General features: G+C 34.4%; 1 protein-coding gene across 1 annotated transcript in view; it reads left to right on the top strand.

The window, feature by feature from the left end:
* Positions 1–2,301: 2,301 nt before the first annotated feature.
* Positions 2,302–22,369, top strand: part of LOC149776020 (uncharacterized) — an 87,315-nt gene continuing 67,247 nt past the window's right edge. The window contains exons 1-4 of the mRNA XM_089941691.1: positions 2,302–2,381; positions 7,304–7,430; positions 12,559–12,676; positions 19,454–19,627. Coding sequence (XP_089797817.1) covers positions 7,339–7,430; positions 12,559–12,676; positions 19,454–19,627 — 384 coding nt within the window. The 5' untranslated portion in view covers positions 2,302–2,381; positions 7,304–7,338. The remainder of the gene's footprint in view (positions 2,382–7,303; positions 7,431–12,558; positions 12,677–19,453; positions 19,628–22,369) is intronic.

The raw sequence follows: 22,369 nt of genomic DNA, 5'->3' as shown, positions 1-22,369 counted from the left end.
TTCATCAAAACTTCGCACGGCAAACTCAGCTAAACCATCTACGGTTGGAACCCTCTTTATGGATTTAATACCAAGTTGGGTAAATTTATCGTTTATATCAACCTTAGCCTTGGTTTGTTCTGTTTCTGTTTCTGGTGTGCGATCTTTTATATCACCGACTTTAGTACGAATTTCGCTAATACCTTTAAGGGGTCGTCCATTAAGTATGTCAACAAAATGGGGGGGGGGGAGGTTTGAAGAAGTTTGACAATTGTTGACATGGGGGAGGGGGGAGTTCAAGATAAATTGACGTCAACAATGTTATTTTTTTTTACAATAAATTCAATAAATCAAGAAATAGGAAATTAGTGCGTTGGTATGGCATACACTCGCTCGCCCGTCAACAGCCCACCAGTTTAATCCTAAACCGGTTGAGCTCTTGCCAAGGAAGTCATAGTCTTGCATCATCATATTTTGTTTTATTCAATGTAGATTGTAGACTGTAGACAGATTTTTAAGGGAAGCTGTTACTAAATTCAAAGACTGCACTGAGCCATAGACATCTAAATAGTATAGCTATCCATGGACGTCTATTAAATAGCATCTATGTTATATGTATAGATGCTATATATATATAGTCCATGATCTATCCCTCCAAGGATGGATAACCGAGCCTAGGAAACATAAAATAAATTATGTAGCCTACATAAGCATACAACTTCTTCAACCAGATGCAGTAACCTTAATGCCTTACAAATAACAGACTATTGTTCATTTCAGGCAAACCCCCCCCCCCCATTTGCATGTGCTGTAAAATTGATGTAGCCTATATACGAAAGCTAGAATATAAACTCTCGATTTTTTCATGAATTCAAAGTGTTATAGCCAATTTGAAATCTGTTAAACAAGTAAAAAAATGTATTAAAATTTATTTGTAGACCTTTTAATTTCCATAATTCTATTTTTAGCATAAAAGCCAGCCGTATAAAATATTGTTAGTTTGTGTGTGTGTGTGTGTGTGTGTGTGTGGGGTACAATTTTATTAGGGGATCACTAAAAGTTTGACAGTTGTTGACAAGTGGGGGGGGGGGTACAAAATTGCCTAAAAATTGTTGACATAATTAATGAACGTCCCCTAAGTATTTCTTCGCCGACGGGCGGAGGTTGAGCTGCTGCTATATCAGTTGGAAGATCTCGTTAAAATCTTTTTTGTTTTTTTAGTTCTCGCTGCTATTTTTTTTCAGTCTGCTCAGCGGTTTGTTTTAATACTGGAATAATACCCAGCTTTTTTCTTTCCTCCTTATCCTTAATATTCCCCCATATAGCTCTTTTAGTAGTCGCTGCAGCTTTTTCAGTAGCTGTTGTTACGGGTTTAAACAAGTGTTCTGTGCCGGCCGCGAATTCAACTTGTGCTTGTTGCTGCAACTGAACGTTGTTTTTGAACTCATCTTTTACGGGGATGTATTTTTAAGTGCCTCTTCTTGTTCTAGCTGTGTAAGATTCCGGATGCACCATATTATGATGTAACAATTTTTAATTGACAGCAGCAGGGAGGGTCCATCGAAACGCAAAAATATCGTTTAGAAAGCAGCGATAGCAACATCGGGGGTCTCCCCGGGTAATTATCGTTACCCTCTAATTGACTCTTTTTTCGGTTTGATGGAGACCTCAGTTTACGATTTAAGGCCCTCTAAAAGTTTGTATGGTTTGCCCTCCCCTGGGAGGGCGACGACAACGAATTGGTTCATTTTTTGTAACCGAAGCGCCATTAATGGGTTTTCAACCAGAAACCACATTTGGACTAACTCAGGAGAACCTCCCAAAGATCTTATTTCGGCATTTGGAACTTTCTAACGTTTGTATGGTTCGCCCTCCCTGCTGCTGTTTCATTAAATTATTCATTTAATATCTTGTATGCTCTCTGAAGAATACTTTTATCAATTTATAGAATATATTAAAGAAACTTATAACGTATTAGTTGTTTTTCAAGATCCTGTTTAAACAGCATCTTTTAAAATTCACGTAAAACTGATGAAAGTATTTTACAAAAATAGAAAATGACATTGTGGTTTGATTTGTACAGATCCTCTGTAATCTGGTATATAAAATGTATACCTCTTCATGTCTTCATTTGAGCACATAAACGCACTATTCACATGATTCTTTACAACATTCTCCGTCGTCAACGTACTCATTGAACAAACCCGATGGATCCAATAACTCGCTGTGCAAGGTCTTCCAATTTCTCGAGAAAGAGTGCGACTAGTGGTTGTTTCAATCTGTGAAATTATTCCAAGTTGTCTCCCGTCATCGCCTGGGAGTGCGTTTATTTTGTACTCATCAAGCGCCATTTTTACAGCCAGTTGTGTGTAATTTCGATTTAAAACCAAAACATTTATCCAGTATGGTACTTTCACAATATTATTCGTAGATATTTTTTACATTATCATTGTATATTTTACACGAATTTTGACGATCAATACATTTTCGATGTTGCAATATAACAGTAAAAAGTTGATTGGTACAAGTTCGGTTCATTAATGGGTACGATTTTGGCGACCTGTTATGACTAGGTTCCCAAATTCGTACCCGAATCTGTATATGAACCGAACTTGTACCCTTCAACGTTTTCCTCTTCTTCCATTTATTACCAACTCGTACCTGTTAGTGTGCATATACAGTTACGAAATTCATATGTAAACTTGCCTATTAAAATGGAAAACCCCCTTTTTTTTTTGCCCAGTAGCCTGCATCATCAGATACTTTAAAAAAAATTGATCGCGTGTTTTATCTTGAAAGATGATGCTTGGGATATGTTTTTATTTTTCATTTATAATTTTCCAAAACCAGGCTTTCTGTCACTGCACAAAGTCAAATGCAAGTGCTCTGTCAGTTTTGGTAATGTCCACAAAATGATTTCATTCGAAAACCTGATTGTTGGCAATTTAATTGGTGGTACCATCTTGTTTTTATTCTTACTCTGCCCAATGCAGTTTGACCATACTCTAAATGATCACATTAATTTGCAGTTTTACTTGTAATGTTTAAAACTAGATTTATTTGGGAGTACATTACCCCCGCCCCCCAAAAAAAACCCCTTAAACAAAACTGATTGAATAAAATGTCATGTGACCAGTTTTCACCCACCAAATGACTGACTGTACTGTACATTGGGTCCTTTTAACACTGGAAAATAAAAATTACTTTCATGATAGTGTAGTAGATTCTGCTTTCACCATTGAATTCATTTCCAGAGTTGACTGCTGGATGAGAATTGATTGTTGTATTTTGTAAATCTTTTTCAATCAGGATTCATATAATAGAAATAAAAACCAAACAAGATACATTTGCAGAACAGCTAACAAGTTTTATAAAAAATAACAGTCACAGAAAATATTGGGAAATGACAAAATCATATGTGACGTAAATATGACAGCATGACACTGGATTTGTTAGTGGCTGGAATTGACAAAATCACAAGGGACTTCAAAGTCCACCAATCAAATTCATTCAGATTGCACTTTCAACTGAACAGCATGGCTGGTGATACAGATTTAAGCAAGTGGGGTTTGATGTGAGTGAGTGTTGAAAGATGGTTGCATCTCGTTGGGATACATCCTAATAATGTGAAATGAAATTGAATTAGGGGGACCAATTTTACCCCCATACTGATAATATGTCTTGACCCATTAACAAAGAATTAATGAGGTTTCCAGTGTTCCACTGAGCAGTAAGATCAAAGGCATGCATATTCACAGGGGTTTGTGCCATAATGGTAGGGACTGGCACTGTTTGTACGCATGTGTGTGTGTATCCTCTGGTCATTGCCATTACACATGCTAGAGCCCTGTACCCTTCACTCCACTGCCTGCTTGTACTGTTGTAATGGTGCAAAGTTATGTAGAATAGTTCTGTAGAAAATAGTTCTGTAGAAAATATCATGGCACATTCTTTTGGAGGTCAGCTTGACACGTCCACATTAAGTGTGATGTGCTGGCTAAGATTGCTATAGCTTTATCAACATGTAATAATTAATCTTTTCTGTTTGGTGCATCAATTGAAGTTTAATTAGGGGCTTCTAGCTAACAGTTAGAGCCAGACATGAGTGTAATATTACGCGTGGTCATAGCGGTATAGTGACAAGAATGGAGACAAGCCAAAGAAGATTTTAGGAAGTTGTGGTCCATTTGAAATGGGAGTCATAACATGATATTTTCCAGAATTGTTATTAATAAAAGCAGACTAGATAGAATTTTCTGACTTCGATGGGAATGATAAGGAATTTGGCAGGTAAAGTAGTAAACCTGACTAGCTAAGCTAAATGAGTATGTGTGTGTTCCCAGACAGATATCAGGGTTGTAGAATAGTTCCCCTCGTAGAATTAATCAGTCTTGAGAAGTACAGTCTTGTTTTATTGTCTGAAATGACAAGGACAAAGCAAACGGATTAACGAGCAGGAGAAATAGTTTTGGGTGAGAATATCTTATGTACTAACATCTTAGATTAATTTTTACTATTTAATCATACACTCTCTAGGTTGTAGATTGCGTGTTATATCCAATGTTCCTGCTAAGCTGTGCCTGCGCGCGCAGCTTGTTTGATGTCTTTGCACAGATAAATGTATTCTGTGTGCAGAGATAATTCTTTTGATTTCTCGTGAAACTCCAGTGAGAACTATGCATGTCGTTCCTAGCTTACACAGTGTGAAAGTGACTCATGACCCCCCACCCACTTTGATGCACCCTGCCTGAGGATACAATTTCCATAAAAAAAATTTGCTCAGTAGGTTTCGCAGTCTGCTCAGTGGCCTTTGCTCGGCGCTCACTAGTGTGCATGCCTTAGAGGGAACTTTGGTTATATCCTGGCTGGGACAAGCAGGCAAACTGCAAGAATGAGACAAAAAATTTCTTGATTACTTTACTATTTTTGACTTTGATTTAGAGGGACAAAAATCTGAATTTATAATGTATAAAGGGAAATTTTTTTTTACGTATCAAATATAGTGACTGCCTAAATACTTTATAAATACATTGTATTATCATAGCAATATGTAATACCGAAAATATGAAAATGAAAGAAAAAATAATACAAAATAACAGAATATGAAAATTTAATTTAATACTTATTCAAATTGATCCTTCATTCGAGTACAGCTGTTGTTGAAATGTTTAAGTCCTTCTGAAAGCACATTTCATTTCATCCATGCATTTTTAATCCAAAAGAACAACAATCCTGTAAAATACTTTAACTATTTCTTGAAACACTATTATTAATGAAACACTATAAAAAAAATTAAAGCAGATCTTGACAGGTGTTTTATTTGTGCTCATAGAGATGGAAGTAATGTTTTAGTGTTGTTGACTGCATCGGCTTTGACTGATGTTATTCACTTGGTCAAAAACATGGTGTAAATATTGAACTTGCCAGGTCTTTGATTTGTGCCCATACAGGTGGTAGTGTTTGAAACATTAACGTGACTACCGTTAGCATTGGCATAGTTTTATTCTTTTTTTTGTTTTATTTGTAGAGGTTAAACCATGAAATGAAATACCTACCAATATGCAAACTTAGTCAGGCAAAACCACGAATTTAAGTACCCATGAAAAAGTCTTTTTTAAAAAACAAAGCCACGAAAATTGAGCCCAGCATAAATAAATGATACTACAGTATTACTTTTGGTAATATCACTGTGACAGATGTGTGTTTGCTGTTGATGTCTTGTGGTATGGTAAAACTGCTAATTTTGGTTGTGTCACTATTTCACGTGTGCGACTGCGCTTTTGATCTCTTGTGGTATGGTAAGGACCTAATTTTGGTCATCTCAATATGTCAAACGTGCGTACTGTTGATCTCTTATGGTATGGTAAAGACTGCTAACTTTGTTCATGTCACTATGTCACATGTGTGTGTTCTATTGTCTCTTTGATATTCTCCAGTAGATGTAAGAGATTGATAGCAGGTGACTCCACCTTTATTTGCTGGCTATTTTTATTGTTCAGGCTTGCAAGGAATCTTAGAATGGCATGGAAATTTAGGTAATTGAATGTAGGATACAGTCAGTAACATAGCAGGTGAAAACTGGTCAAATGGCACATACATTCAGTAAGTTGTATTTATTTACAGAGTATTCCCAAATAAAGTTGCTTTTGAACATTTAAGATAAAATTACTAAGGATGTTATTATCTTATTAATAATGATAAACTACCTGCACCAGTATTATTGAATTTTATTGGGCTGCAAAAGAAATAAAACAGGAGGGTACATTCCTCAATTTGTGAGATTCCACTTTCACTTTATACTTCCTTCTAACCAGACATTAATATAAAGGTAACTGTGATCCATATTGCAAATTTAAGTTTATAGTTTTAGAATGCAAGGATAGATGGTAGTATTTCTGATATTTGGCATTTTTCTATACTTAACTCTGTAGTTTGACCATTATGAAAAAATGTGTTTTGCTATTTAAAGGGACATAATTTGAATTTGAATTGTAAGAGGGAATGATTATTTTCACTGGTTACCACAATATATACTATTTTAAAGCTGCACTTAGTGAATCTTACTCTGAGAAAGAAGTAAAAATAATTTAAAAAAAAAGCTGTTTACCAAAACTGTCACTGGTTTTGAATCAGGGTCAGAAACTAGATACAATGCTACTATCATTAGGTGTGTATCAATAACAGTCAGGTCAAACAGAACTGAACTGAATTTCTGGAAAATGTCAAATCCAGTAAACAATATTACATTACAATAGCATGTAATGGAATATAAAAAAAATTAAAACAAACAAATAATTAAATTACGTATACATAACATAAGAAACAACATTATTATCAACATTTCGCAATTTATGTTCATCCCTTTGATCACATTGATGGTACCATATTTCCATGACTCTTTAAGCCATCAAAGAGCCTCCAGATTGCCTAGTGATCTCAGGTGCTTGTCTTTACAGATCACTAACATCTCACTTCTGTCCAGATGGGTCTGACTCATGGGCATGACAAGTGTGGGTATATGGGGAAGTTTGCCAGTAGCTTCCCATTGGTTGGTGGTTCTTCCAATGTATTTCCAGGGTTCTTCGAATCTGTTCATCATTGTATATCCGATTATGTGCTGAAAAATGGCATTAATCTTATAACAACCAAATATCAACAGATACGCATTTTCAGTACTTTGGATTGACTATAGAATCATCTATTTCATGGGGCTAGGGGTGGCATACTGGAGAGGTGAGCAAATTATTCATGATACCCCTAGTTATTATTATTATTATTACCATTATTGTTATTATTATTATTATTATTATTGTTATTTCTTCAGGCATTGTAATAGAACAATCAAGTAATGAAGAAGCAATGAGTAAGTCGCCAGTTAAAAGTGACCCTTTTCTTGAAGAAAAAGAAGATGTTGCCGATGATTGTGATTCAGACCCTATGGACAGCTATGGGTAAATGCATCTATATACAGGCGTGGAAAAATCATAACGTACTTTAACTTACCTCGACTGGAGCTTGCTATATCCCGACTCCTTAATATGATATAAAACTGCAGGCCAATAACAGAATTTCACTTGTCCAGCAGAATTTTCATGCATAGGTCAAGCAAATGTTGTCTTAGCCTTGATCGGATTTATATATTTATTTGTTCAGAATTTGAAACTAGGTGACAGTCATGGTAGGGAACTATGTAATGATGAAATTAGTTATTGCTAATCATTGTTGTACTTAGGCTTCCAAGGGCAGAGGACGCCATTCCCCATCATCCAAATTTGGTGGTCACACAACATTTTAAATTATACATTGGGGTAATCTTATTTGTTTTGATAGTGTTGCCACCTTGGCTTTGTCGTCTGCACTGTACTTTAATCTTTTCCATGGACATTTACATTATTTTAATAAACATTTTATAAAGTCTTCAAGTATTAACATGTGTTAATATATTGTACAAAGTCTTCAAGTATTAACATGTGTGAATATATTGTATAAAGTCTTCAAGTATTAACATGTGTGAATATATTGTACAAAGTCTTCAGGTATTAACATGTGTGAATATATTGTACAAAGTCTTCAAGTATTAACATGTGTGAATATCTGAATCACCTGAAATGAGCTTCACCTGGGAATTTTAATTAATAATCCACTAATTAAATGACAAATTGTATAAAGTCAAAGCTGTCATTAGTGGTCACTGATGGGAAATGGCAAAACTGGCCTTTGTACACAGGTTTTCCTATCTCAATTAGTTTTTGAACAAATATCGTTATCATTATTGTTATTCATCATCTTATTATTACATTTTGAAGACTGTTTTATGTGCACTATTCAACAGTAGCGTGCTCAGCTTGATCAATCCTATAAATTAAATTATCACTGACTTAAAATAATCAGTGATCAAAGTTTGTTTTGTGCACCATGACACAACACTCATTTCATTACTGATTGACAGCTTACAAATATCTGTAAAATAGAAGACTGACTCTTTGGTTGACAAACTTGTATAAATTAGGTTTGGAAACAGCTGTTCATAATTCAGAAATAATATTTGGATTAGCCATTTGCTCATCTCACTGAGATAAAAAAAAACAACAGCTTATGATAGAGGCCTGTGATAAATAGGAAATAAAAAGAATTTGTGTGTGTATTCTTTGTGACCCATGCATAACTTTGCCTGCCTTTACAGCCAAGTTTTAAATATTGAATGACCCTTGACCCTGATGAAAAGGGATGTAACTCATATTTCTTTTTAAAGGATGAAAGTTTTTGTCAGAGATAGCTTTTACCAGTAGTTCACAGACAAATAATGAAGATATTGAACTATTTCTGTTACATGGGCACAGTAGGTGACTTCCATTTGACTTCTTTCAGTTTTCATCACCTTTAGCAATTGTGGCATTGTTGGCACCATTGTAGACACGGATGGATGTGCACTAAGGAAATAGTGTGTGTATATTATTTGATTTGGTTCCCAATGTAAAAGCATGCCATGTATATATATGTTTGTTACATTTGTTGCTTTGCTCCCATTTCATCAGCTCTCGTCATTAATCTGTTCAAAAATGAGGAGTCATTTCTCCCCGAAATTCAAGTCGGGCTTGACCCATGCTAATCACATTATAAAGATGGTGATTTCATTCATTGTCATTATTTATGTTGAATGGCATATATTTGTCCTGCTTGCCTTTCTCATACAGTATGGGCAAATTTGTGTCACGCATAGGTCGGACTGGAAAATTTATCAAAGAATATGCAATAACATGTAATAAACAAGTGATAATTAGGATCCAGATGAAAAAATGACATTTATTCCTAGAATGAATATTGTTACCTGCAACAGCTGTTTGCAGTTAATAAGACTAAACACAGATACCTTTCAGTAGCAAAATAAGTTTTTGACTCCTGAGCTTTCAACCTTTTCACAAGGTCTTCATCAGAGGTTGACTTCTGGACTGGCATCACATGATCAACTAAATGTTGATAATGTGACAGAATCTTTCCATAATAAGGGAAACTATTGAAATCATGGCGGTTGAGCCAATGTTAAGCCATGATTACGGATTGGAACTTCCGCCCTATTATAGAAAGATTCTGTCACATGATCAACATTTAGTTGATCATGTGATGCTAGTCCAGAAGTCATTCCTGTGATGAAAACCTTGTGAAAAGGTCGAACGCTTAGGAGTCAAAAACTTATTTTGCTACTGAAAGGTATCTGTGCTAATTATATCTATTTTTAGTAAATTCTCTGTCAGCTGTGCTTTATTTATCTTTTTATGGTTATTTAGCATATGTGTCTGTAAGTTTATTTTGAAAATAAGGGAATATGCAATTCTTAAAGAACCCTTTCAGTGATCTATACTGATGTATTTTTCATAACTGCTTTGACTAATGAATCATTCTTAATTTCCTTGACTGACAAATCAGTCATAATTGTCTTGACTGACTTGTTTTCCACAATTCCAGCAAACTTAAGTTATAATAAGCCTAAGTAAACTAACCTACCAACAACTTACTTCAGTGTGGGTGATAACAACCAAAAGTTTTGTAGGGTGTGAATGGTCAAATAATTCCCAAGGTGACCAATGTGTGAATGGTCAAATAATTTGCTAGGTGACCGATGTGTGAATGGTCAAATAATTCCCTTGGTGACCAATGTGTGAATGGTCAAGTAATTCTCTAGGTGACCAATGTGTGAATGGTCAAATAATTCCCAACGTGACCAGTGAGTGAATGGTCAAATAATTTCCTAGGTGACCAATGTGTGAATGGTCAAATAATTCCCTAGGTGACCAATGTGTGAATGGCCAAATAATTCCCTAGGTGAACCAGTGTGTGAATGGTCAAATAATTCCCTAGGTGACCAATGTGTGAATGGTCAAATAATTCCCTAGGTGACCAATGTGTGAATGGTCAAATAATTCCCTAGTTGACCAGTGTGTGAATGGTCAAATAATTCCCTAGGTGACCAGTGTGTGAATGGCCAGTGTAGGTAAGATAGTGAAACCACTCAAAGGCAAAAACCCGTTAGACCATTTTTAATGTTCTGTTTTGAGAGGTTTTGGTTTGCTGATGGTATCATCAACTTGGAAACAGTGTCTTTTTATACACAAGGTAAATGCACAGTCACATTATCATCATTACCAGCCCTTAGTTTTAAGACAGAATAAAGACTTAATTTTGAAATCCCCAAATTGTAATGCTTTTCTGGCAGTTTGAGAGAGACAAAGTATGAATGTTGTTTGTGTGTGTATTTGTACAATAGGGATATTGCTTATATGACTTGAGCTGGTCATTCTGACATCTTGACCAGTGTGTAGAGACAATTGGCAGTCATGGTTACTTAAATACATTAATTTCTCCTTTAAAAATCATTTGTGTGAGTATGAGTTTTAGAATACTAATTTTTTGTCTCCATCAGCAAGGTGTTAAAAGCAAAGCCACAGGACTGTTTATAAAACTGCAAGTATTAGAAAAAAGGAGAGAAAAAAAACATTCCATTAATCATTTATACAAACAAATACCATTCTACTGATCATTCATACAAACAGGGGCCCCAAGTGGCCAAGTGGTCTAAAGCGCTCTCCATTATGAATCACTGTCATCTCACCTCTGTCTCCGTGGGTTCAAGTCTCAGATTCAGTCAATGTGGGTATGTGAGAAAGCTTGCCAGTAGCTTCTCATGGGTTGGTGGTTCTTTCCGGGGTTTTCCCCGGGTTCTTCCTCCACCATTAATACTGGCCGCCATATATAGCCTATCGTGTGCTGAAAAATGGCATTAAACCCTACAACAACAACAACATTCATACAAACAAATAGCACTCTATTAATCATTTATACAAACAAATAGCATTCTATTAATCATTTATACAAATAAGTAGCATTCTATTAATCATTTATACAAACAAATAGCATTCTATTAGTCATTCAGACAAATAGCATTCTATTAATCATTTATACAAACAAAATAGCATTCTGTTAATCATTTATACAAACAAGTAGCATTTTATTAATCATTTATACAAACAAGTAGCATTTTATTAATCATTCATACAAACAAATAGCATTCTATTAATCATTTGTACAAACAAGTAGCATTCTATTTATCATTTATGCAAACAAATAGCATTCTATTAATCATTCAGACAAATAGCATTCTATTAATCATTTATACAAACAAATAGCATTTTATTAATCATTCCTGCAAACAAGTAGCATTCTATTAATCAATTATTCAGACAAGTAGCATTCTATTAATCATTTATACAAATAACATTCTATTAATCATTCATACAAACAAATAGCATTCTATTAATCATTCATACAAACAAATAGCATTCTATTAATCATTTATACAAACAAGTAGCATTCTATTAATCATTTATACAAGCAAATAGCATTTTATTAATCATTTATACAAACAAATAGAATTCTATTAATCATTCATACAAACAAATAGCATCAATCTCGATTAGATAATAAGCAGATAAGCATAATCTTTCCTAACTGGCTTATATACATGTGTTTATCTATGAACAATCTACCTTAAAAACTGTTCTTTAAGGTGCAAAGACTTTGGATTAGCCTATTGTCAGGCGTAATATCTCTTGTGTATGTTGGGTATTGTTTTAAATCTCACATGCTCTTGGGACATTCTGGATGTCTGACTGACCAAGAAGACTATTACAGTATAACTAACCATAAATGTTCTAGTCCAGCATGTCTGTTTTACTTAATGCATGAGCACTGGCCATTATTCGAACATATTTATTAACATTTTGCGGTATTTGTTAGCTAAAATACATTTCCATTTTTGGTTTCATGGTGACATTTTAGTAAAATTTATATATAGGACTGCAAATTTCCATGGTTTTCAGAGTATAGGGTTTTCAGTTTACTGGAAAAAAATGATGATGTTAAAGACGGAAAAGGTCCAAATAAAATTTTCAATCTTATGGGGATTTAGGTTCACTTGGTGGTGGCTTGGTTTTGAGGGGTTTCACTATGTAATGATTATCATGGGTCTGAATAATCACTCTATTTGTCATAAACATGTTCAACCATTTATGATATTTTTTTCAGGGATGATGACCAGTCTTTTATTGGAGATGATGGAATAACTTATGAAATCATTCAGTGTGGTACTCAGAGAGGATTCAAGAAGCTTGTAGATAGTCGAGGATACACCTATAATGTTAAGGTATAGGAATGAAGCAGAGTTGGGCATTAATGACTAAACAATGAAATATTGTCAAATTGAAATTAGCAAATGTTTGTAAGCTGACGTGTCCCCAGGATTCACCTGCCTACCACCAGCTGTCAGTCATTATTTATACTAAATTCTGACGGACTGCTGCCCACTTTCAGACTTTACTACAAGTGATTTATTACTTAATGTTTGGCTATGAAGTGGCCTGGTTAACTGATGGTCAGACACCAAGGGCCAATTCTACTATATACAGTAGAACTCTGATATAGTATGATGACCAGGATCCGCAAAATGATATTATGTTATATACCATATTGTGCTATAGCTGAACAAGTCAGCAGTAGGAAATTGTACATATTCCCACTCCAACAAAATGAGGTGGATAGATGTGGGTGCAATACTATAGACTTCTTTGATGCATTTCTGATAATGTTCCATATTAAACAAAAAGTACTTAAAACCATTATTACATATTAAATGTTTATTTTTATGTATGCAAAATCTGCAACACAAGCATAAATAGTTAAGTACATGTCCCCACCAGCTGAATCTGTTATTATCCATAATGGTAAATCCATTAAAAAAAGGTGCATAATTTCTACAATAAAAAAAAAATTGTTTGATCCCATTGAATCCCAACATTTAATTTCTTGCTTATACATTCTCACAAGCTTATGAAATGGGTGTATTTCTCAGCAACATTCATATTTGCTGGACATGTCCAAAGTGTCTGATTTCTGACCCACGGTAAAATGCATAATTCAGACATTAGTGTTTCTAAAAAGAAAACTCTATTTAGGCTTGAAAAGTACATGTATCTGAGCTGAAAATTTACATAGAAGGTCAAAGGTATTGATCTCATAATGCTCTTGCGGTAAGAATTCAATAGGTTTGTGTACATGTAAACTGCCTGAACCCAGTGTGGGAGTAAACCATTCAGATGTATGGATTCACAGTGAGTTCCATAAAAAAAATGTTGAGTCATTCCCTAAAGGACAGGGAAAAAATAAATAAAATAAATGCAGTATTCATTGAAACATTTGTTTTATAACTATGACTTTGCTTTGCTGCAGAGCAAAAAGCAGGAGTAGAATGTTAGATTATAATAGCTGATCTTTCCACCCCTATAACTTAAATGTTTTTGTTCCAGTCAGTGTTAACACTGGAAGGGCGGTTTCCTGTGCATTTATGAATGATTTGAAGCTAGAAAATAAAAAAGGTTATGATGAAAGGTGGTGGGGGTTGTTTTACATGTGTAGCAATGACCAAATCTGATGACAATTTGGTCCATAAACTTCTTTCAGGTATGTATGATGGTTGATAGAACAGGCGTCGGTACTATTGTTTCCACTTAAAATGGTAGGTAAGTTAATTTATAAATTTGGGTTAGAAGCTTTCTTAGACCATCACACTGCTTGCTTGACATACGAACACAAAATCTCTGCTTGCTTGACATACGAACACTAAATCTCAGCTTGCTTGACATACGAACACTAAATCTCTGCTTGCTTGACATACGAACACTAAATCTCTGCTTGCTTGACATATGAACACTAAATCTCTGCTTGCTTGACATACAAACACTAAATCTCTGCTTGCTTGACATACGAACACTAAATCTCTGCTTGCTTGACATATGAACACTAAATCTCTGCTTGCTTGACATACGAACACTAAATCTCTGCTTGCTTGACATACGAACACTAAATCTCTGCTTGCTTGACATACGAAAACTAAATCTCTGCTTGCTTGACATACGAACTCTAAATCTCTCCTTGCTTGACATACAAACACTAAATCTCTCCTTGCTTGACATATGAACATTAAATCTCTGCTTGCTTGACATACGAACAATAAATTTCTGCTTGCTTGACATATGAACACTAAATCTCTGCTTGCTTGACATATGAACACTAAAAATCTGCTTGCTTGACATATGAGCACTAAATCTCTGCTTGCTTGACATATGAACACTAAATCTTGGAGCTGATTTCATATAACTCCAGACTTAATCCGGAACAGTAAAATCTGTTTCTCTATCCCGTTATCTGTTGTAAATACTCACTAGTTGACCCCTGTTTGTTTTAATGACTACAGCTAGTGTAATTGTTAAGCTTGGTCTTATTTATAGTAAATGCAGTATAGTATTCATTGGTCAACCCACTGTGTGAATATTAATAACTCCACAAAAGCCAAATGCACGTGTTGGAACCTTAAATAGTGAGATTAACTTCTTTGATTAGCATTTACTGAAATTAATTGATTTATACATTGGATGAGAATCTTTTCTTTCCTTTGAGCAAAAATTGTACACAGAATGCATTGAAAGAAAATGGAGAAGACTTGTTGGCTTTATTTTTTATAGTTCAGTGATAATAAGATTAACACTAATCAACTTTTTAATGAACTGACTTCTTTCAAAACTAAACTAAGATAAAAGGGCATGAATATTCACAATCAGAAACTTTGAACATCTTTATTCATATCAAGAAAGATGCAGTGATAAGACTATTCTTTCTTCAAGAATGCATTACATCTTGTCAGATTATTAAATCATGCTGTTATTTATTTTGGTAAACCTTTGCACTTCTTCAGTTATTGTAAAATCTTTTTTTTTTTCATGAATGAAAAAATATACACATTTCGGGAGCCATGCCACAATTGTATTATATCTGAATTGGTGCAATAATGAAGTGTGCTATAGCAGGCTTTCACTGTAACATGTTTAAATTCAGATAGTTGTAACTTCACTATTTTTTACCCATTTTATATGAAATTGTCACTATGAACCAGACATTACTTTGTCAAAGGATAGCACAATTATGTCTGATGAGGATTTCGACTCATCAAATATGAGCTGTTACCATGAGCCTTGCCTCTCAACACAGTGTCTCAATTTAGGATATAATGGAATCAGTTGGTTGGCATGCTCAGTCCACTTCTTCCTGTTTCCTTTTGGGTGACATGGCCTAAAAAATACAAAGTTGAATCGCAGGGATGGTCCTGGCTTTTAAAAAGTTGTCGGCAGAAAAATCGCCAACCTCAATATTTTGTCGTCAATTTTCAAAAAATGTCACCAGATCAAGCAGAGAATATTTTTCCAAGTCTATTAATGTAATAGGCAATGAAAATTGAAAAAGATTGGATAGTTATTACTTTATTGACAACAAACAATACAGCCATAATATTACAAAATAAATCATTACATGACCCTTTTGCACTACTTCCATGATCTTTGCATCCCACATCACCATTAGTGCATAGGTATGACTGTTATCACCTAAAATAAATGCATTATCAAATGTAAAATATCGACTTTCCTGACATCTACAGTCTTTCTCTTTCTCTCTCATTGTTTTAATAGAAACATTGGATATGAAGCAACTCTATATTTTGATTATTATTTTCTAGATAATAGTTTTGTAAGGAACTTTAGTTAATGACATTTTGATACCAAAACTCTATGATCATACTTTGCAATGTAAGATAAGTGACGTATAATGTGACCGTCGATTTCATGCATTCAGGAATTAAATGCCCCCCACCCCTTTTATGGCTAGCTTCACAAAGTTCATCTCTGTCAACTAAGAGTTCAGAAATTTATTTTTGCCACACTTTTCATGCTTTGCTTGTAGTGAATTGCTTCATAAATCCCAACAATGATCACTGAATGCTGTAGATTTTTTTCTTGACAAGCTAACTAGGATCACCATTCCCACCGATGAAACTTACACGAGTCAACAGCTAGCATTAATGTACTGTATATATGAGCATTAATGATCATCATTAAATTAAAAGAAGGAATGAAGAAACTTATCACAGAACATATGTGCCCCATAAAAAAACTAATTCAGAATAAATATGTTATTTAGTAAACAGTGTTATATGCATATATGAGTTAACAATAAGGAAACATGGTGTGATATGAAATGTGGGAAATAGTTATCACATGTATGGTAGCTTGAGGCCACATTTGAACTGGTAACATAAATTCACACCCATTTTAGGCATTGTTAGTTATAACAAAAAGGGCATTGTTTATTTGTCAGTCAATTACTAGTGCTTTCACTCACTGTAGAAAGGTGGATTCTTTGAAGTATGTCAAAGAAGCTTGAGTGTAACCTTTAGCTGTTGTGCAGTTTGGGCACAGCTGACCAGAATATGAAATGGGGAAGGAGGGAATAATGTACTCCACAGAAAGAAACAGCATGTCTTTTGAGAATTTCATGTGTATTGGACCTGAAAATTTGGTGAATATTTAGTGAAAAACATGCTTAAATATGCCCAAATAAATTCTTGATGGTAGGTCCCAATCTGTGTGTTTTCGGATTCATTCTCCCAACTTGGTTTTTGCAAAGATTTATTTATTGCATAACATGCTAGAATAACTGTATGGTATTAACTAAATATATTCACCAAATATTTGAATTCTTTGGAAATCTTTGTGTACATTTGAAATGTGAACACAGAAGGGGCATTTTTCATTGGAACATATTCAGATTTCTTGAAACTATTGGAATTGAAAGGATTTTTAGAAAATAGGAATTCATTCACCATGCTCTGATTTAATTTAATTCTTTCATTCCTGTATTTTGAGAGAAACTTATTTTCAATTATGCAAAACTTGTTTGTTTTGCTATTTCTTGTTGCATAGTTTAAGTCCCTGGAGTCGTAACACAGGATTGATGGCAAAAGTAAAAGATCAATGAGCAAATTAACATATATTATTTACCCTGCCTGGATTCATGTTTGGTGACACACTTCTTCTTCAAAATATCACAACCAGTTGTAAATGAATTGACGAATTGTGCCTTGATACATATATAAAAGAACATCTGTTTTAATTTTGTATCATATCTTGGCCTAGGACACCCAAGTTTCCAGCTGTTGAGAAATTTTCGTTAACGTTTTACTCATTCATCATGATGTGGTGTTGCATTTGAAGCATTACTACCACCACTACATGTAGATGATGTTGGGCTGTCAGGTATAACATCAGGTTTAGTGACTGTGTTGTCTGATGAATTTGCACTAAATCCAAATGCTGTTAATTTTGTTAATTTATTTTTAGGATGAGACTATGAACTCGCAACATCTAACTTGTGTTTACCCATGATATAAACTTGCACCATTGACAGTATAAAATTCTGATTGAGATTTTTTACATTTGCTTTGTATTTATACACATCAGTCCATACTTCAAAGGTAATCAGTTTTCTCTAAAGTTTCAGCAAAACTATTTTAATGGTTCATTTAAAAAAAAACAAAAAAAAAGAAGGATTCGTTCAATTAATTGTAGCTGTTTCTGTTCGTGTCTTCAGAGGTAGGTCAACTGTAGGTATAATCTGTTAGCATGTCTGAGTGTATCACAGCATACAGTACTCAGGCCAGATGTATCAATGCACTGTAAAGATGGGTTTGTCAATACGAACAAAGGATTTGTTTATGTAACAGATAGATTCCAGTGCATTGTTTATCCAAGTTTGTGGCTTACTTTTCTGGTCCCTTTGAAAGTCTCCACTCCAAATCCTTGATTATATGTACAAATTAAACAGCCAGAAAGGTTGTCGCCCAAAAAATTGCCAGATGGTATATTTTGTCACCAATAAGGAATTTTTTCCTGCAGTTTGCGACATTGGCGAAGCCCAGGATGATCCCTTAATCTAGTTGGTCCCATAGTTGTTGCCCAGACAGCCACCAGACCATGCCACATCCTTGGGTAGGACCTGTCAACTTTCACTGGATGCACCTGAGATAAAAACCTTCCATTTTAATTATTTATCAGGTGTGGAGTCCACAGTCCTTGCTTATCTATATACACATGTTCAGTTGTGACAACTAATATTAGGAGAGTTTTACCTTCAAATGTAGAGAGTTCTTTTGACCCTACAGGGTGCAAAATTTTAGTTAGGCTGCATGTTCAGCATATCCTTCTCCTTTTACGTATTAATGTGATAGGTTAATGTGTTAACAGAGAAGGGAAATTTTTATAGTAAAATTATATTTCTCAAAAACTACTTACCCAATCACAGTATTATAAATCCCTTCTCCACCTTCTCCGCAATGCAAGTATCCTGTCTCAGACATTGCTCAAGTTAAAACTGGCAATATCCGGTATAGGGTGTGGCAACTAGCCGAGTAGTTGAAAGTAGTCTGTAAAAGATAATTCCCTCTGTCTATATAAAGTATAGACATTTGAGACTTTTTAAGTCTATGGGAGGGCTGGATTCTAGAAGTAGCAGAAGAAATTCCTAATGTTCTGGTGATTGGTTGAGTATTTTCGGAGAAACATAATTTACTATAGAATTTCCTTTTCATTAACAAGCCTTCTAATGTTAGCACTTCATTTACAGGGTGCCAGCTGTTGTGTAAGCTTAATCATCCTGCATTAGTTACTGTTTTTGGACAACAATAAGCATACACATAGCAAATTCATCTACTGTATGATACTATTTAATTTGGGGTGGGGGAAAGATGATGTGGTTTCTTTAATCTCAAGAAGATTCATAATTTTTCTAATAATCCAAGGGATATAATATGGTGTTATTTTATTATACATTTTTTTCCAACCCCAGACAATTTAATTTTTGTTCTTAATATAATAACAGCATACCATGGTAGGCATCATGGTATGTTCAGAAATAGTGCGGCAGAATTTGTCATGGTCTCCAACTCTGAGCAATAGTATAAGAAACTGGTACAAAATATACAGAATTGCCATTTAGCATAATATCTTTGTTAAATTTGTGTTTTGTTTTGTCTATAAAGAGAACAGAATCTGCGCTGCAAGACACAGTACGTTGGACATGCAGCATCCGAAACAAGAGTAGACGATGTCCCGCCACTGTTCAACAAATTGGGGATGAATTCCGCCATGGACGCAAAGGGCATAATCACCCAGGCTCCACCACAGCTGTTCTTACAACCAAAGTCAAGGCAAAGGTACACACTGTTATCGTCATTCTTCTTCAGATACAGTGGTCCTTAATTTTAAAGTATAACAGATACATTGGTCCTTGGTTTTAAAGTATAACAGATACAATGGTCCTTAATTTTAAAGTATAACATACAGTTGTCCTTGGTTTTAAAGTATAACAGATACAGTGGTCCTTGATTTTAAAGTATAACAGATACAGTGGTCCTTGGTTTTAAAGTATAACAGATACAGTGGTCCTTAATTATAAAGTATAACACAGTCCCATACATAACACTGGTAGTCATGGATTGTTTCCATCATTCTTCCTCAGATACAGTGGTCCTTGATTATAACAGATACAGTGATCCTTGATTATAAAGTATAACACAGTCCCATATATAACACCGGGACAGCCATGGGTCCCTTTACATTATACTTGTCAAATTATAGTTTTCTGTGTAACGTATAAGGTCTTTCCTATATCATGAAACACTTTTATGTTCTCTTAAACAGTGTTATAGTGAGTGACCTATGAAAACAACTGTAGTATATATACTATAAAGAAAGATTAAGTTGGTCATATTTCAGACATTATTTATTAATGTTAGTCATATCTTGTGTTTTTCTTTTGCTTAACTACCATATTTACTGTAAAAGTTGATTATGTCTGTTAGTCATATCACTGTTATTCTTTAGTCTTATCTCAAGTGTTATTTATAAGCTTGACTACCATATTTTACTGTGTAGAGAGTCTGTGTCTTTTAGTTATTTTTGAAGTGTTATTTATTAGCTTGACTACCATATTTACTGTAAAGGGAGACTGTTATTTATATTTAATGTTCTTTATTAGCTTGACTAGTATATTTACTGTAAAGGGAGACTATATTATTTATATTTAGTGTTATTTATTTGACTACCATATTTACTGTAAAGGGAGACAGTATTATTTATATTTAGTGTTATTTATTAGCTTGACTACCATATTTACTGTAAAGGGAGACTACTATTTATATTTAATGTTATTTATTAGCTTGACTACCATATTTACTGTAAAGGGAGACTGTTATTTATATTTAATGTTATTTATTAGTTTGACTACCATATTTACTGTAAAGGGAGACTATTATTTATATTTAATGTTATTAGCTTGACTACCAAATTTACTGTAAAAGGGAGACTATATTATTTAGATCTAATGTTATTAGCTTGACTACCATATTTACTGGGGCCCCGAGTGGCTGAGTGGTCTAAAGAGCTCTCCGCTACGGATCACTGCCATCTCACCTCTGTCTGTGTAGGTTAGAGTCTCGGATTCAGCCAGTGTGGGTATGTGAGAAAGCTTGCCAGTAGCTTCTCGTGGGTCGGTGGTTCTTTCCGGCATTTTCCCGGGTTCTTCCTCCACCATTAATACTGGCTGCCATGTATAGCCTATCGTGTGCTGAAAAATGGCGTTAAACCCTACAACAACAACAACCATATTTACTGTAAAGGGAGACTATATTATGTATGTCTAATGTTATTAGCTTGACTAGCATATTCATTACATAATAGGTGCTAATGCAGTTTCTCTGTTAGTGATGTTGATTTTGTTGTTTTTTTTAGTGTTATTGTTGGTATACCACTTAGTTAAAACTTTGGGTCATGTTATTGTATTGATGCATCTATTTTGCTTTCATAATAGGGTGGTTTATATTCCTTAATCTTAGGATCATCACTGACCAGTGTTCATGAAGTTTTGATCACTTGTCATAAAGTTCAGTACATTTTCTGAAAACCCATTCATTTAAAATCTTTATTCAAGGGTTGTTAAAGGGCCATGATTTGCCAAAATAGGTGTTTTAAGTTCTGTTTCTCAGGCATTATTCATATTCAAGTGATGACATTTGGTGAGAGCATTCTCTGTCATTAACACATGTTCAGTTCACAAGTTGCTTGGTATGATATATTTCATGTTTTACAGACTATGTAAAGTTTTTGTATCAAACTTATTTCTCAGCACTATATATATATAAGGGTTCAGAAACGCTGTTACTGATAGCATCTCCATGAGCAATACACAATTATTCTTAAATTAGGGCATTCTTTTGGGTAATGAGAGTTTTGTCAAAGAGGCAGAAATTCTTATTTGCTTTGGCTGGACTCGTCTATCCTTGGCACACTGGACAGAGTTATCCTATGTTTTTCTCTGGGCCGATCGGGCTGGGTTCACCTGCTACCACTGTAACATTTCTAACTTCACATAATTTGATGTATATTTTCGAACACATAAATTGTACTGTAAATATTCTGTGAACCTTTTGTTTAAAATGTATCATGTGATGGGTGAGAAAAAGAATCATCCAAAAGAGTTTGTTCACAGGATAGTGAAATCAAATCCAAGGGGACTGAACTTTGTGCCAGGGAATCAGCAAGTCATGTTCAGTCTTGTTCCAGGTCATAACACTCTGATTTGTTCTCTCTGTCTGATATATATATATATATATATATATATATATATATATATATATATATATATATATATATATATATATATATCATAATTGGTCCATGCTTTTCTGTGAGGAATACTCATGCATGATTATACTGTCCTGCCTCACGTGACGTTGACTGCCACATTTGATGTAAAAATCAAGTTTTCATTGGTACAACTTCTGACTGTGATAGCACAGTTATTTTCAAATTTTGATAGGTTTGTGGTTTAAAAACTTAAGGCACTAAATGTAACTGTTTGAATCACATTCGAGTTGACAATAAATAGTCAGCTGATA

This window comes from Sinohyriopsis cumingii, chromosome 18 (genome assembly GCF_028554795.1).
Source record: "Sinohyriopsis cumingii isolate HCF-2022 chromosome 18, ASM2855479v2, whole genome shotgun sequence".
NCBI lineage: Eukaryota > Metazoa > Mollusca > Bivalvia > Unionida > Unionidae > Sinohyriopsis > Sinohyriopsis cumingii.
This window is presented reverse-complemented; position numbering and strand designations above follow the sequence as displayed.